Genomic DNA, 18,267 nt, shown 5'->3' with positions numbered 1-18,267 from the left:
ATGCGTATAAAATAGTAATTGATGTGAATCATGGGAATACTAGACAAATATTCACATATCTGTCAATTTTGATTTGTTCTGCCAAATCTACAGCTTAGTGTTTACACCACTGTAATTTGATTCCTCAGTTCCCCACCTAAAAATGAAATTGTCTTGCCATGATACCTGACTTTTGCTTGCTGCCTCAGTTGGTTCAAACCCTCATCAGCCAACAATTCAGAAGGTGACCTTGGGCTAGGGTGTCTCTCACTTTCTCATTTGAACCTCAATCTCACAATGTTGTTGTGAGGATGAAAGGTGGAACCTAGTATTCTGCACTGAATTTCTTTGGGGAGGGGGGTAGGATATAACTGTTGGTAATTCTGTCTACATAGGGGGCAGATGGGTGTTCCCATTTCTATAATTAAACCATTGTTAATCATAAACTTACATTTAAATGTTGTAATTGTTTGAAATGCTTGGACTCAGTGCCTCAGAAGCAGAATGAAAATGAGGCCTGCAGTGCTTCACAATGGGGGGGGGGGGGTTGTGTGATAGAAACATAAAACAAGGGAATTTGTTACATTATGCATCTGCTGGAATCAAGTATCTTAGTGTAATTTATGAAGAGCACTGCCAGCTGCTGCTTTATCTACTGAGGGCTGCTGAATTTTAATTCTTTATACTATTTTAAGCTGAACTTGTACTATAACAATGAATACTCTGTTCCTTGTAAAGCTTGCTTGACACAAGAGGTGTCCATTATTATAAGCTGTGTTTTTGAATGATCATATCTGGGCAAAGTGCAAGCACTTCAAAGCTTCTTGCAGAATAGTTTTTGAGACAGAATACAACTATATTGGCTCAAGGGATATTGAAGATCATTATGTTCTGAATAGTGCCAAATTCTAGTGCCTCCTAGACTTAAAGCAGAACCTTGACATTGATTTGTTGCAAATCTGAGCCTTGACAATGTTCATAGTCAAATTATGAAACAGTAGCTTGAAACACTTTTTAAAATTAAGATGTGCATGTTAGTTTTTGTTGTCCAACAAAGACTTCAGAGAAAGCATTAAATGTGGGTTTTAAACCAGATGTCTTCCCTTTAGAAGGCAAGATGACACAAGGTATGCAAGTGTCACAAATGTATACATGCTGTATGCTTTTGAAATGTAGGCAACAGAGACGTATTCTAGGAAAACTACTCAAAACCTGCTTGCTTTTCTAACCTTGCCTTGTGTTGCTAAAATAAATTCTGCTGTTGCCAGTTTGGAAGATTTGTTTTGGCTGTTTCAATTTTGTTCACTAAAATTCAGTCCTCGTGTTGAGGGATGGCTGAATTTTGTTGAAGTAACTTAAGTATTTGTGCTAACTTTTTTGGGTTGTGTTTGTACACTTATATAAGTGAATGCTTTGGTGTCTCTCAGATACTTTAGATGAATACTTTGAATATGAAGCTGAGGAGTTCCTCGTCAACTTGGCCTTGCTGATAACTGAAGGCAGAACACCAGAATATTCTGTTAAGGGTAGAACTGAAGGCCTCCACTGCCCTCCAGCTCAATCAAGCCAGCCAGTAATAAGGAAGCATGAATGCAGTGACCAACTGGCCCAGGTACGAATGGTTGACTGCTTTGCCATCTGAACTAGTAAGTTAGCAAATGTTAGTACTGTGATGTAGCATCTAACGTTTCAAAAAAGCCAGCATTTTTATGTTTTACAGAGCTGAATTTTTTTCAATGTTTGTTCTATAATAGGCTAAAATATGCTTGTTACTTTAAGGCAGAACAGTATGAAAATCATTGCCATTATCAAAATATGTTTGACCCTCTTTAATAGGTGGGACTTCTGGATGCTTGGAAGGATTGATTTTCCTCCAACTTCCAAAAGAGAAATCTTGTACTGTTGTCCTAAACGTAAAAAAGCTGTTGGGGATGGAAATGGTTGGGTTACCAGAAACTGAAAGAGAATTAGGACAGCATAGAGGGATACAGTATTTAGAATTGTCTAGTCTAGGGGTGTCCAAAGTTTTTGGCAGGAGGACCACATCATCTCTCTGACACTGTTTCTGGGGCCAGGGAAAAAAGAATTAATTTACATTTAAAATTTGAATAAATTTACACACGTTTATATAAATGAATGTTAAAGATGAACTTATATGAATGAATGAAGGTCTTGCAATATCTCAAGACCTATAAAAGGCCTTGCACAAAGCAAGGCTGGCCTTTCCTTTGCTGCCACTACTGCATCACAGACGTGAAACAGCAAGCAGTGGAGGGAGCCTTCATCCCACAGCTCATGCAAGAGGTCAAACAGTCGCCCTCACGCTGAGAGCAGTTGCGTCGGGCTAGTGCGGGCTCCAGCAAATTTCTGGAGGGCCAGAGGCTCATTGGAGACTGGGGGCTCCCTGAGGGCCGCATTTGGAGTCCTTGAGGGCCGCAAGTGGCCCCAGGGCTGGGGTTTGGGCACCCCTGGTCTAGTCTGTCATTGATGGGCCACCTCCTAGGTCAGTCACAGCATTTGGACATAGAGCTGGCCACACTATCTTAATGGTTAGCATTGGTCATAGAATGCAGCATATTTAATTGCACCAACTGTACAAATTTGAAGACTGTTTAGGGCAGGGGTGTCAAACTCATTTCATACAGAGGGCCTAATGGCAAACATGATGCCTGCGGAGGGCAGGAAGTGATGTCATTGGGCAGGAAGTGATGTCATTAAACAACTCATAACCAAAAACAAGCACTTTTTCTCACTTAGGAATTCATTAACTGTAAATGACAGAAGATAAGACGTGCAAATCTTGATCATATTTCAAGATATGGGAGAGCCCAATTTTCATGGGGGCTGCCATTTTAGCAGTAACACCTCAGCACTGCTCAGCAGCTGAGAGCTGGATAAAAAGCTTCTACGGGCCACATCCGGCCCCCGGGGCCTTATGTTTGACACCCCTGGATTAGGGGGTTTGTACTGAGGTAGAGCCACATGTGCAGACACACACACACAATTGCAAATGAGCCAATACTCTTTTATATTGTTTGGACACAAGAAGAAGATTCAAATCTAATATTGCGTTGTCTGATTCTTTTGTTCAAGTGCCGTCAAGCTAGACGCACTAGGGCCGAGGTTACATCTCTGTGGAAAAATAATATCCCTATCATGGTTGAAGTGATGTTGCTTCCAGACTGTTGCTATAGTGATGAAGGGCCCACCACAGAAGGGAATGACTTAAATGATCCTGCAATCAAACAAGATGCACTGTTACTAGAAAGATGGATTTTGGAGCCAGTTCCACGACAGTAAGTTTATGTATGAGGTCTTGAAGACCGCTTACCTCCAGAACAGACTGGAGGTAGGGATTTAGGTTGGAGTGGGGTTTTAGTTCCATTTTGTTTTATGGCAAAGAAAATATTATATATAAATTTACATTGGCCATGTAAAGTGGCACATTCCAGCTATGTAAGGTGATGGCTTAATACTTGCTTGGGGAGATGTAAGTAAATCCGTAAGATGATAACCAATATAATCTACTCTGAATATCTTCATCAAACATATATGCCTAATTTTACATTAATATGTTTACTCTTAAAATACATTGTGGGAGCACTGGAAATCAGAAAAGAAGCTTAATTTTATTTATTAAACTTAATTCTGCTGTTTAATGCTCTTAATTTAACTTGCTGTCCTTGTGTGGCTTTTAACTATGCAGGATTTTGAAAACTTTGAACTTGGAAATTAGAGAAGAAATTCTTGCAAGAAAAGTAGTTGTTAAGGGGTGGGGGGCCTTATTGTCTCTTATTTTTGAATAACTACATTAGAGTTTAACTACCCTGTTGTGGTGTTGGCATATTTTTCACAAGAATCTGTTTTTTTCTTCTGATTTATTTTTAGAAGTGGTGATCGATTTATTGAAGAGAAGACCCTCTTATTGGCTGTCCGCTCTTTTGTGTTCTTTTCTCAGTTAAGTGCTTGGTTGAGTGTTTCACATGGAGCAGTCCCTCGTAACATTCTTTACAGGTAGGTCTCAAGCAGAAATTACCATTTGTTTTCAGCAGATGCCAGGTAACTGGGGAAAAATACCTTTACATGGTTGATCTTGCTTTCTTTTAACCTGTGGCTTCATTCTGAGCTAATTTGGAGATAATTACAGTCCAATCATATCCTGGAATAGGCAGGCCAACTGGCCTGTGCCATATCCAGTGCAGGGTAGGAGGTGACTGCTGCACAACTTGAAATAAGGGGATTTATTCCCCTTACCCCTTTTAGTGCGGCGGCCACCCCATGAAGCTACTTGGATCTACACCAGTGAAATTGCAGGTGCAAATCCGAGCAGCCTGTGTAACACCAGGCTAGCTGGGAGGGGGGTTAGGATATGGCCTAGGTTGCCCAGGTCAGCCCCACCCCCTCCTGGGCCTGGTCTGCCCTCCCCTCCCCGAAACCCCTCCTGCCACTCTCCCAACCACCCATGCTGGCCACCCTTGCCCAGCTCAGCCTTACTTGTTTTCGGCAGTGCAGAGGCTGGATGAGATCTCTACATGCTACTTCACATCTATGTGCTGATGTATCGGGAGTAGTTGTAAATGTGCTTTAGGGCACATTCGTGACGCTCCTGGGCCAGCATAAGGAACTTATTCCAACTGAGTGCACGGTTAGGATTGCACTCTTAGTTTTTAAATCTTAAGCAGCCAAATTCTAACCTGCTCTGGAATGGGCAGACCAGCTCCTGGGTAACACAGCAGCAGCCCCAATGGGGCTGCTCAGATCTGTGCCACCAAAGAGATGGCGCAGGTCTGAGCAGCCTGGTACTGTGCCAGGTCACCTGGAAGTGGGGTAAGGATCCTTGTATATAAGTGCTGGATCCTGGCTCCACACCCGCTCAGCTCTGTGCTACCTGCACGCCCTTCCCCTGCCCCAGAACTCCTCTGTTCCACCCTCCCCAGACTCCAGTGCTGGCCTGAGATGGCCGGCATGAACTCACCTCTCCATTGGCACAATGACACTGGAGGTGGCCTCCTCACTCTTGAGGTGATGTGAAGTGCCTTATGGCACTTTTGTGACATCTCTGGGCCAGTGCAAGGGACTTGTGCCAGCCCAATGAAGGGTGAGATTGTGCCCTAAAATATATGTAGGATATTTTTAAAAAATTTTTGTTTATAACTTGCTCTGTGCTGAAGTCTTAGGGAATCAGACAGTAACTGTACCTAATGGTATATACAAAGAAGAGACTCTGCAGTAAAGCTTCTGTGTACCTTTGTTTATTTTTCAGAGTGAGTGCTGCACATGTAGATTTGCAGTGGACATTTTCTCAAACACCAACTGAGCATTTCTTCCCTGTTCCTAATGTTTCTCACAATGTGGCCTTGAAAGTCAGTGTTCAGTCATTGCCGAGACAATCTAACTATCCAGTCCTAACCTGCAGTATTCATTCCCATCTTGGCTTTTATGAAAAGAGAATAGAGGAGCGTAATGTACATCAGCACTGTGATTCCATCAAGGCAGAGCAATGTAATGTATTCACTTCGCAACGCTTGTGCAACAAACTGGTGTGGGCTGACAGTGCAAAAAAAGGCCCTGAGTTCAGTACATCTGTTAAAGACCTGAAACTCTATCCATCACCTGGAGTAGTTTCTGACTTCGGGGCATCACAGCCTAAAGTTCAGTGCTATACAGCTTCTATTGACAGCAAAAAGTTTTCTCAAGAAACATCAGAGAGAACTTTAAAATCTGTCTGTTTAGCAGACTCCCATCAACATAATGGCTATTCTTCCCGTCAATCATTAGGAGAATCTATGCCTTTGATTGGTTCTCTTCTCCAAGAGAGGCATGAAATAATAGCAAGAATTGCCCAACATTTGATTCACTGTGATCCAGCAACTTCACCGGTCATGGGGCGGCCATTCAACACAAATGAACCAGGTTTGGTTAATTCAAAAGTTATACGGAGTGCATTTGAAGATGAGAACTTGCTGAAGAAAGGAAAGGAACTGTCCTCTAGTTCTGCTGTTAACTCAGATCTTATGTCATCAGAAAACAGCAATTTAGGAAAAGCCCGAGTAATTCCAGAAGTTCCATTGTCTGATTCCCATCTCCCAATGAACCAGTCCTCCCGCCAAACTATAGCAGAAACAAACCCGCTGATAAGCTCTTTACTTCAAGAGCGGCAGGAAGTAATAGCAAGAATTGCCCAACGTCTGAGTCACTGTGATCCACCTATACCACCTGTTTCTCATCCTGTGTTTAATGTTCATGAAACTAGTCCAGTTAATCCAAAGGTTTTTCATGGTTCTTGCGAAGATGACAACTTGCTGAAGAAAGGCAAGGACAATTCTTCAGATTTCTTCAATAACTCAAAATTGGCTTTATTGGAAGACAACCAAAAAACAAAGAGCAAAATACCAGCAACCCCTTTTAACTCCTTGAGATATGAAGCTGAATTGAAGGGATCTCCAAAATCCCAAGCAAGAAGAAAACTACTGCTAGCAGAGCCCAGTGAAGTAGTCCAAAAAACATTTCAGCAATCTCCTACCAATAGAGATAAAAGCCCATTGACATGTATGAACCAGGCATATAGCAAAGAAGATTATAAATTGGAATTCACAGACAAATTGGAACCAGTACTTTGTGGTTGTCCCCACAAGTCTCAAGTAGTAAAGAAAGGTGTTAGCAAGCAGTGTTCACATTTCAACAGTGGTGAAGAACCAATTTGCACAGATAAACCTAAGGACCGAACAGTTGCTAGTGAAAACAGCAACACAGACTGTTTAAATAATCCAGAGTTGGATCAGTCCAAAATACTTGAAAATATCAAAGTGACTGTGATGCAGACACCTGACAGTGTGCACAAAAATGAGTTTAAGCGTTTAAACAGAGACTCCAAACCAAATATTTGTGAACAAAACTCCCAACTCACTAGTATCGAAAACTATTTACATAAAGACCATGAAAGTTTCAAATGCAAAAATAAGCAAGATAAAGTAAAAAATGCACATGATGAGAATGAAGACCCGACAGGCTATGAAGTACAAAAACGTTATCCGAAGAAGCTGGTGGAAGACTGTTCAGCTCTGTGTGAACAAAAAAAGAATTCAGAACTGCTAGTAAGTGATATTTAACATATCAATCATTTCATTTCTTCTCCACAAGTCCCTCAAAAGTGCTCGGGTTGGTTCTTAAAACAAACCAAAAAGTCCCTCTTTTCCCTGTTGCTGCCAACAGGATACAGCTGCTTTTGGGGGAGCAGGTTAATGTTTTGTGAGTCAGCTGAAATCCTTGCACTTGATGGTCTTTCAGTCAAAAGCATATTATGCTGTACTCTTGCTTGTGAAGATTAATTCCTGTAGGTTCTTTATGCTGTTTGGTAATACAGATTGAAAGTTTACTGCCAGAGCTCTGATTGACCACTATGGCTTATTCTCAAAGATTATTCATTCTTCCCAAAGCAGCAAAGAGCTGTAAACAGAAAGGACGTCCCAGTTCTTTAAGGAAAGCACCTGATCCCCGCAGTGTCCCTTAACTTTGATTTGGCAGCTACGGGCCCTATGCTCCATAAGGTGTTGGGTTTTATAAACAAACAATGCCTATATGTTAGTGGAGTGAGTAAAAAGCAGGTCAGCTTGCACCAACTACTCCGAAAATGTAAATGTGTTTCTTTATAAACTGTAGTTTGACAACTTCATGATTTAAGCAAGATGTAATCTTAAGGTGAGCTGCTGAAGGCACAACTGCAAAGGAGTTTCTGTGTCTACGTTTAGTTCAGTATGTTAGCACTAAACTGGAAGCATGGTAGTGGCATAGCTGATGCTTGTGGAGCCTGGGGCTGAGCTTAAAATGATGACACAGAAGTGATATCACTCCTGGAAGTGATGTCGCTTCTGGGCTTGACATCATACCCATGCTTTTCAAAATAAGTGAAAAATGGAAAAAAAGTCTACCACCCAAGTTGCTTGCTGTCCTCTCACTCTGCTGCCTCCCCCAGCCCCCCAACTTGCCCTTCCATCGCCCCCGGAGCAAGGAGTGGTGAGCGACCAGAGACTGTGCCCGCCTTCACTACCTCTTGCAAAAAGTGCTGTCTTCTCCAGAGGATTTTTTCAGAGGGAAAGAGGCACTTTTGCAAGAGACCGCAGAGCAGTGAACACAGTCTTTAACCACTCATCACCTCCCCCCAGCACCAGCTCCTACCTGCTTGTGCCCTCAATTTGACCCCCAAGTACCTGTTGCTGCTGCCTCCTCCTGCAAGCTGCAGTATCGGGTACATGCTGGCCACCACCCAGAAAAATGGACCCGTGTTCCCCCTTAGCGATGCTACTGAAGTATGGAAAAGCTCTCCATCCCACATCGCACTGCTGTTAGAAAATTGCGCACAGATATCCTCTTTCGGTGCTACACTAAAAGCAGAATTTGTGCTAGATCTACCACTTGTAGGTCAGGCAGATGAGAAACCAGTGTGGATCAAAACCCCTACTACTTTGTGAATCACAAAAATTGCATATGCCAAGAATGAAAATTTAACCATGAGAAATTACTGTGCAGATGTGATCTCAGGATGACTGAGTTGTAGCTAGTTTAGTTTCTTATTAAATAACTTTTTCTTTCTTTCTCTGCACAGAGAACAATACCACTGAAACATGTGTGGCAAAAAAATTATTGTCAACATCTGAATCGGACTTCTACTAAGGCTTTCCATCCTCGAACTGGATTGCCTCTGCTTTCAAGTCCTGTAAGTTGCTATTGTACAGTTTGTTTCCCTTCCCCCCCTTTTTTGTTGCGGATAGGAAGAAAACAGGTGCTTTTTTGGGTTACTTTTATTTTTTCTTTTTCTATGGCACGTTATTTTATTTGCAAAGTGTGTGTTTTAAAAACCAAACATCAATATTGGGAGTTATATCCACATGAAGAGACTAACGATTATTATTGTCCAATTTTCTGCCAAGGGCAGGGGCTTGGCCTCTGAGGGAGTTCAGTCTGAGCTGACTTCGCTTTCCCACCTCCCTTCAGCTTGCCAGAGGTCCTAAGGCTCTCATCTCTTGGTGCAAACCCCGACTTGCAAGGCCTCAGAAAATGCCTTTGGGGAGCAGGTTGCTCTCCATCCTAATCTCCTCCTCCGGGGCTTCTCCTCCTGTCAAAGGGCTGGCCAACAGAGTTCCACATAGCCTGGCAGCCTATCTGCCCTCCTGGTGGAGACTGTTCTCATTGGCCACATTAAGGTGTCTATATCCCCCCTGCGGAATAGTTGGACATGCCTCTTCCTGCTTCCTCTCCTCTCTTAAAGTGCCTCTCTCTGTCTTTCCCATTTTCCCTTCTTCCGACCCATTCTCCTGAGATCTGCGTATTGGGGCCGTCAGCTGCGGCCCTCTATTGTTGTCTGCCCGGCTTTGTGTGTGCGCAAGTGGGGCTGTTTCTTCCCAATACTGTACATGCCAGGAGCAGCAGGCTAGAGGTCTCCATTCTCCTCCCTGAGCTTTGCTTGCCTCATGGGTTGGCCTATGTCCTATGGTGTAGTGGCCATGGTAGTCAGGCTGGTCCAATCTCACCCATGTGAGATTGTTTGAGGCTAAGCTGGCAGTCTCTTGCAGGCTCATGGTGGCTCTTTCCCTGGCCAGTGGCTATCTTGCAGACTGGGGCTGCACCTTGGTAAGTGATCCCCAGGACAATTATTCTCTCTTGTGGAAGGTAGACTCATGTACTTTCTTCCAGAATGCAGTCAAAAGCATTTTGAAATGTGACTTATTAAGTCTCATGAAGTCCAGAAGTCCTCATTTCTTGGTAGATTCCGGTCCTGATCCATAGATCCTCATGAGCAGCAGTAAGTTGCACACCTGCCACTGCACTCAAGGATTTTCTTGCAAAATATACTGTTGATGTGATTGGCCTAAATCAGGGGTGTCCAAAGTTTTTGTCAGGAGGGCCACATCATCTCTCTGACACTCTGACGGGGGCTGGAGAAAAAAAGAATGACTTTACATTTAAAATTTGAATAAATTTACATAAGTTTACATAAATGGATATGTTGAAGATGAACTTATATGAATGAATGAAGGTCTTGCAATAGCTCAAGACCTATAAAAGACCTTGCACAAAGCAAGGCAGGTCTTTCATTTGCTGCTGCAAGCAGTGGAGGGAGCCCTCATCCCACAGCTCATGCAAGAGGTCAAACAGTTGCCCTCACGCTGAAAGCAGTTGTGTTGGGCCAGTGCGGGCTCTAACAAATCTCCGGAGGGCCAGAGGCTCATTGGACACTTGGGACACCCTGAGGGCCGCATTGACAGTCTTCGAGGGCCGCAAGTGGCCCCAGGGCCAGGGTTTGGGCACCCCTGGCCTGAATGGTACTGATCACATGTAGGTCAAGAGTGAAGGGAAGGAGGAACATCTGATTGGTTCTCCCTGCCTATATCCAAATACTGTGTTTGCTTTCAGAGGTGACAGTGCCATGATTGTTTGATATAGAACATGTAGAATTAGCTTGGCCTAATTGCCTTCATCCAAAGGTTACCACAGTGGTTCTCAAACTCTCTGGGAGAGTTTGAGAGCCAGTAAGTCTTTGCAGGGGCAGGGGGAGGAGGCAGTGGGGGTGGGGGAAGGCAGTGGCATGATCCCCAGGGTGCGGGGAGCCTGGCGCGACTTCTGGCAGGGCTCCCCATAGCAGGGAAAGTGGATGTGGAGTGATCACGCCCTGCCCCTGCTAAAGTGGAAGTGGAGCGCGATCGCTCCGCATCTACTTTTCCTGCTGCGGGGAGCCCTGCCAGGAGTCGCGCGGGGCTCCCCGCACCCCGGGGAGGCTGCAGGAGGCTTGGGTAAGTGCACCCAAGCCCCTGCAGCCCCATGAGCGGCGCGATCCTGGGGATCGCACTGCTGCCTTCCCCCCACCTCTAGGCTGCCCCAGCCCCTTAAGGGGTAGAGACCAGGGTCCTCAGGCTGGGGCATCACGATGCCCCAGTTTGAATAGCATTGGGTTACCAGATACAAAGTGGGACAGAGTGCCTATACCTTTAACCATTGTATAGAAGAGGGAATTTTGGCAGGTGCAGCTCAACATGGAAGGGTTTAAAAGCTGCACCTGTCAAGATTCCCTTTATACAATGGTTAAAGGTGTAGGGTGCTCTGGCCCCCTTTGGATCTGGTAACCCTATTCATGCTTCCCAGAGAGTTACCTATGCTTAAAAGTCATGCATATACCCTAGTTAATTTTAGTGATGGGAGGCAGTCTGCACCCACAGATGACTTTCTGCCTTGGCAAATGACAGATAAAAATGCATCAATGAAACTATTCCTTCAACAATATATATCAATGAATGGTCATGATGTATGTATGTCTAATTATAATTTATATAAAGCTAAAATGCATAAATGAATATTAACTATATTATACCAATTAAAATGTTGATGGTGTGATGCAATCTGCTGCAGAAACAGCACACCCCTGTAGAAGGATTTGCATGGAGCTAAAGATAACCCTGCTACTCTCCTTCTTTTCACAACTTTATTGGGAACAGGTGATCTGTGTGCTGCTCATTTTCCAGCCCTCCCTCCCATCCACAGTATTCAAAGTTGGAGGGAGGATTGGATGAGGATAGGAGATATGGACACACCTCTTTTTCTCAGTAATAGAGTTGAGAGAGCAGTGTTCTCTTTAGTTCTGTGCAGGTCATTCTGTGAGCAAGTACTCTGCCCTTGTTAGGATGATGCATGTTTTAAGTTGTAAATGACTTTAAAAAAACAAAAACCATACATTCCACATGCTTTTGTTTTTCTTACCAAATAAGAAGAGATTATTGATGAACTCTGTTTCTTTGTTGCTTTGCAACATTTTGAGATTTTAAAAACTGAATATAAAAGAAGTTGTTGCAACGTATCTTTGGTGCTCTTGCCTGGGACAGATATATCACCTGACTTATGCATGGACTGGCTCCTTTATCTTATTTGCTTCACTTTGCCATAAAACATTTAATATGTTTATGTTCTTGCATCAAGATTTTCAAACTCTGCTGCAAGTCCTGCAGTTTGAAGTTTTTGTTTTTTTAATTCCTTTTCAGGTTCCTGAAAGAAAAACACGATCTGGGTGCTTTGATCTAGATGCATCATTATTACAACTGAAGTGCTTGTCCTCCAAAAGGTAACTTTGAAAATGTTTCCTTATGTATGTTATGCATACATAATTGTAATATATACAAAATGTAAGCAACAGCCTGGGGTAAACAAGAAAGTTTGGTTTGGAGAAAGCACAAACATGCCTCTTGAATTAATTGTTCCTTAACTTGGAGATGGACTACACATTACATTGTTAAAGGCATTATTTGGGGTTGTGTATTTTGCTTTTCTGGTTTAAATAGAAGTCATGGGATGGGGAGGATTGAGATCTAGTTTCTTACCTCACCTCTCCCTTGAGGCTGCTGTTTCCTCTGGTGGCACTAGTGAGTGCCCCCCCCCCCCCCGAAATAAGAGCTGTAAGGGGAGCCCAGTTCAAATTGAGACTAGGCTGGGCAGGGTTAAAGCCCTCATACTCCCCATGCCATGTTCTTGATTGACTCCCTGTGGCTACTATTTGAGCTTAAAAACAAACAGGTAAGTAGGTAAAATTACAAGTTTAGTGTAATGTAATGTGTAGTTTGGCCCTAATTTACAGTGCAGTCCTGGGCACTTTTGCTCAGAAATCTGATTGAGCTTAAGTAAGTATACTAAGAATTGCATTGTGGCATACCTTGTAATAATATTTTTTTGCATTCCTATATAATGCAGATAGTTAAAACACTGAACTCACAACTTAGTAAGAAGTGTTTTTTTTATAAAAATCCACTCATAATACTATGTCTCAAAAAACATAAGCAAGACATTTTCTATACTCCATTTTTAATTTTTTGTTTGTAACTTAGAGCACAATCCTAGGCTTGTCTACTCAGAAGTAAGTTCCATTGTGTTCAGAGGGGCTTACTCCCAGGAAAGTGTGTATAGAATTGCAGTCTTAATGGCATAATGCCCAGATTCAACAATATGACCTGGGATAACTTAACCTTGTCACTGAGACAAAACAGCCTTGCAGCACATGTTTACTTGGAAATAAGTCCCATGATGCTCAGTGGGACTTATTCCCAGCCCAAGTGCTTGCAGCCTTAATCCTTGGTGGCAGGCTGAAGGCAGGTTTGTACTTGGCTTTCACTCAGTGGTGTAGTAGTAAATTTTGAAATGCAGGAGCTTTCATGCTACTACCTTAGCCATGAACTACTTATACAGTACACTGAAGTGTTCACATATTTCTACTTTTTACTTGTACTTCATTTAAAGATGTAGTTTCATCCCAAACTCTTGGAGTGGGTTGCAATATGTAAAATATGCCTAAAAACTGAAATATTAAATTTTTTTGGTCCGAATATAGAGTGCAGTCCTATGCATATTGCCCTAGGAATTCCTGAGGCCCCTCATCCAATGAAATGAACAGGCCCCATTCCCCTCCCTGGGAAGTATGATCCAGTCATATTTTCTACCTTCCTTTCATCCACCTGCCTTTTCCCCTCCCATCTGGGCTAATAGTAGACTATACCTCAGCCAAATTTCATAGTTTGCATTCTGCTGAGGCTATTTCACCTCAGTTAAGATCCTTTGAAAAAACTGTCAAAGGCTTGAGTGCTTCTGCTGAAATCACTCTTCCTACTCCTGTAGTAGGAGAAGTTCTGTTGCTCCCTGCCACTGCCCCTTGACTACAACCCTGCTTGCCCTTCTGAAGGCGCATGTAGTGGTAATTCTAACACTGGCTATTTCATTATCCTTAACACAGAAAGATGCTTAGATAATACATAACATGCTAGGTTATAAATGTGGTTGTGGGTGTGTGCATTTCATGGATCTTAAATGCTGTTTTTTCTATAAATGTGCATTTTAGAATGACAACTTTGCATAGATTCCATTTTGATTGTTTTGAAACATGCTTTCAAACATTTGGCTGGAATTTTTGAGAATAGTTTAATCAGAATTGCAACCCTGAAATTTTGTACATTGATTTCATAGCACAAATAGTTCAAAATTTGCAGCCTAAATACAAATGATTTGTATGCAGAAACTGTGGAGAAAAAAGTTAGTAACTTTGATTTCTTAAATTTTTTAAATAGTCCACAACAATGTATAAGCAAAGAGAGTGATCCAGATGTCCATGAGAAACCATTTCTGAGTTCCAGTGCACCCCCTGTAACAAGTCTTAGCCTCCTTGGAAACTTTGAGGTAATCCTTGCTTACTTGTAACTGGTGTACTGTAGACTACTATGGTTTGTGCAATGTGATCCTAGGCACATTTTCCCAAGAAGTACTTTGAGGTAAATGGGTCTTATTCTCTACTTAGAAGAATAAATATTTAGGATTGCAGCTTTTAATTTGCTAAATTAGTAATGGCATTTTGTAAATAGCTTTTCAACTGTGTGTTTCTGTTCTTTCAGGAGTCTGTCTTGAACTATCGTTTAGATCCTTTGGGCATTGTCGATGGTTTCACAGCTGAAGTGGGAGCAAGCGGAGTCTTCTGTCCTACACATGTGACTCTTCCAGTTGAAGTTTCATTCTACAGTGTTTCTGATGACAATGCACCCTCACCTTATATGGTATATATTTGAGCTTTATTCTTCCTACTGCTTACATCTTAACTGTGTTGTGAAGTCCTTCTTGCCTACAATCCGTGCATTTTATAACAAGTGTGGTTATTTGTCCGCAATCTATTTCCCAAGCAAGCCAAGTAATTAAGTAGCTTTGGGATAATCGGAAACTGAAGAGTTGCCAATGTTGGGGCTGTTAGATTGATGGGGTTATTGGCCAGTGGCACTGTTCACAAAAGAAAAGAAACACACACAAGGATGTTTTGCAAAGGGGAGTTAATCAGGGGTATTATTGGAAAGATAGATTCTTAGTCCTCACTCCTCCTGTTAACTGCCAAAACTTCAAAATGCCTGTAGAAGCATTGCGTATGGCTTGAGCCACTTGCATATGGCTTGAGACTAAACGGAGGATGGATGGAGCCATTTTAGACTGAGTGAATTCTGTGAGCTCCATTATAGCTGTGTCTTCTTAAGGAATGAAAGTTATATGATGAGGAGAGTGTCTGTCTTCCTTCTAAACATGGTTATTCTTTATTCTGTATGCAGTCATGTACAGTGGAGTTCTGTGCATGTGCACATTTGATCTTGGAAGGTTCCAGGACTTTGTTGAGTGTTCTGCTTCTGAACAAGAGGGACTCTGTACATGGTTGTGTACCTTAAGCATAGGAAGAATGCCCTATGCCTCAAGCATAGGAAGAATGTCCAGTTCCTCCATTCCTTTGTGAATGCTACTCCTGCTAATATCACATTGGCACCACCAGCCATCAAGCGTACTCCATTGCAAATGGCTTCTTCAGTGCAGGCAGAAAACTCTTTAGAGAGCTGTTGGGACTGAAGAGTTGACCGTAAGACATACAGCCTATAGGTTCCATGGCATTGCAGTCAGTGTTGATTATCTAAGGCCAAAAAAAGTGATGAGACCATGGCATAGGTGTCATTTATTTTGGTAGCCATCACATCAATAATCTCTTCTGGCTCAAAGGAAGTAGATGTCAGTAACTGGGCCAGGGAAGGACTTCCTGTACCAATATTGGTACCCATAGTGCCCTTTTTGGGATTGTCTCTGGGACTGAACATATTATTAGTGCCTGCCATCTCTGAAGGAGGGATCTGAAGCAGGGCTCTACCCCTGCTAATTGGGTAAGAGGCACTTTTCAAGTGGGTGCTCCTTTTTTTAGCAGGGGGAGAGTAACTGGCCCACCTCACCCCAGCACTGTCTGTTCTAGTGGCTGTCTGCTGGTATTCATTTGCATCTTTTTAGATTGTGAGCCCTTTTGGGACAGGGAGCCATTTAGTTATTTGATTTTTCTCTGTAAACCGCTTTGTGAACTTTTAGTTGAAAAGCGGTATATAAATACTGTTAATGCTAATGTTAATCATGGAGATATTCAGATTATCTTTCTCCTCATCGTGCCATAGACGTTGATCTTTTGTCCGAAGGTGTCATGAGGGGAGACCTAGAAGCTGAAACCTGATGTTTCATAGTCTGGTACATCATTCAGCAATGGCTGTATAGAAACCCAAGACATGTGTATCTATCAGTGTGAGATACGAGCTCAAGATTTTCTGTATACTCTCATTCTCTTACTGGCTTCATTCTCAATACTCGCTGTGGGTTTGAACAGCTTGTTGTGGAGAGGGGAAGCACCACTACAGCGGAGCTTCCAGTTGTCCTCTCCACCCGACAGTGCACGCCAAGGGAACGTTGGTTCTAGTGTCAACTCCATGTATTGAGACAATGACCACAAAGATCCATGCCATTCTGTACTGGCATTGCCACTGGCTATATAGCAGTCAATATTGACACCTACATTCTTGATTGCTTCAGTGCAATTGGCGTTCATGTTGCCACTTCCACCAATGGCAGTGTGGCCATTTGCACCACTATTGATGATACTGTCAGTAGGACCATACCTACCTGCCTCTCCGCTGGTATGGGCAACCCTTGATACAAATGATCTAATTGGTGGCAGAATCAGATTTAGAATTATAGGCATAAACCTCCATAAAGACGTCCAAGCCGTTCTATTTCCCACATGATGGTCTGGGGAAGGCTACAGAGAACCACAAACTTTGCAATGAGATGGTGATCAGAATGGCCACTATTATTATTATTAACAGTATTTATATACTGCTTTTCAACAAAATTCACAAAGCAGTTTACAGAGGAAAATCAAATAACCTATGGCCCCCTATCCCCAAAGGGCTCATAGTCTAAAAAACCTCTATGGTAGGTCTTAAATACCAGCAAGAGGCATGTTGATGACCCCATCTGTACTTCTATTCCATTAGACACACACAGACACCTGTGGTATTACTATTGCTTTTGATCCTTCTTGAGGAGTTGAAGGAAACGGGAAAAGCCTTCTTTAGTCCCATCAACACTTAAAAGTCTGGAACAAATTTATGAAATACACAACGAAGTGTCCCAGTTTCTGTTCAGAATACTATTGGTCCTTGATCCCTTGTTAGTGCAGACTTTGAAGTGAACCTTGGCTGCCTTGAAAGGGTTCTTGAAAGGAACATTGCTGTGGTAGATGGCAGTAAAATGTTCTTTTCTAGTTATACTCCCATGTGTTCCTGATATTACTTGAGTGTTGTCCCAAGCAAAAAAAGTGTTTAGTGTTCTTTTTTTTGTTGCTTATTTGGTGAGGTAAGCACTTTTTTTTATAAACCTAAGCTTCCATTTAGCACACCTGTAATTTTCTGTTTCTTCCATTCCCTTTCAGGGTGTAATTGCTTTAGAATCCCTTGGTAAAAGGGGTTATCGAGTACCTCCTTCAGGAACAATACAAGTGGTACGTACTGTGTAGCATATAGTTAAAATAATAACTTTCTTTCTAATATATGCAGTTAAATGCTTGCTTCTATGTAAGCCTGTTATCTCTATTATGAAATCTCTTGGGTTTTTTTATTTTCTCAAGAGATAAAGAAACTCTTGAATCTTGAAAATCTTAAATCCACTCTGGATTGTCTCAAGGCTATTAATTGAGTTTGTTATCTTGCAGGCCTATCTGGGAGTGAGCACCATTGAACTTAGTGAGAGATGTGCTCTCAGTAAGAAATGTATAAGTTTGCACTGTATTTCTCCTTGGCAAGATCTTTGTCAAATATGCTAAATGCCCAAACTTGAGGGTGAGCAGAAAGTGGGCAGTGGCAGTTGTTGGGGAGAAATGTGGGCAGTTGAAGTTGTGCTCCATAATTTCTGGATTATCAGAAAGGTGATAGGAAAACATATTGGTCCTGATACTATCTTTCTCTCCTAGGAGTATACCTTAGGTCTAGTGGTTGATTTGTTGCCGACTGGTATTTACATGGTTTTCAACAGTACTTACAGAGTTTGCAAACTATAGAGGTTTCAAAATAGAGGGTGTGATGCTTATGAGTGCATGATAAGTTGAATGTGTGAAATTTCAGATAGGTAGATAATGTATATTATGTTCATGACCAAAATAGCTGTAAATGGAAAATCAGAAGAGATAATCATGAACTAATGTTTATAGAACAACCAAAAGTTTGTATTTAATTTGTCCAAGTATTCACTGGGCTCCAGCAATATTTCAGAAGCACGTCTCCTAATGTATCCTTAAGGCAGTGGTCCTCAAACTCTCTGGGAGAGTTTGAGAGCCACTAAGTACTTGTGTAGGTGGGGGGGTGAGGCAGCGGGGGCAGGGAGAAGGCAGCGGCACAATCCCCAGGATCGCACCACCCAGGGGGGCTGCAG

General features: G+C 42.4%; 1 protein-coding gene across 1 annotated transcript in view; it reads left to right on the top strand.

Annotated features, from left to right (window-relative positions):
- The window catches only part of ATOSA (atos homolog A), a 61,108-nt gene that overhangs the window by 34,947 nt on the left and 7,894 nt on the right, over window positions 1–18,267 (top strand). Inside the window, exons 2-10 of the mRNA XM_066635062.1 lie at window positions 1,407–1,591; window positions 3,073–3,275; window positions 3,868–3,993; window positions 5,243–7,073; window positions 8,582–8,692; window positions 12,006–12,085; window positions 14,073–14,181; window positions 14,394–14,552; window positions 17,273–17,341. Of these exons, the coding sequence (XP_066491159.1) occupies window positions 1,407–1,591; window positions 3,073–3,275; window positions 3,868–3,993; window positions 5,243–7,073; window positions 8,582–8,692; window positions 12,006–12,085; window positions 14,073–14,181; window positions 14,394–14,552; window positions 17,273–17,341 (2,873 nt within the window). The remainder of the gene's footprint in view (window positions 1–1,406; window positions 1,592–3,072; window positions 3,276–3,867; window positions 3,994–5,242; window positions 7,074–8,581; window positions 8,693–12,005; window positions 12,086–14,072; window positions 14,182–14,393; window positions 14,553–17,272; window positions 17,342–18,267) is intronic.

Source organism: Tiliqua scincoides, chromosome 8 (genome assembly GCF_035046505.1).
Source record: "Tiliqua scincoides isolate rTilSci1 chromosome 8, rTilSci1.hap2, whole genome shotgun sequence".
NCBI classification, from domain to species: domain Eukaryota; kingdom Metazoa; phylum Chordata; class Lepidosauria; order Squamata; family Scincidae; genus Tiliqua; species Tiliqua scincoides.
The sequence above is the reverse complement of the archived record's forward strand: the minus strand, read 5'-3'. Positions and strand labels throughout refer to the sequence as shown.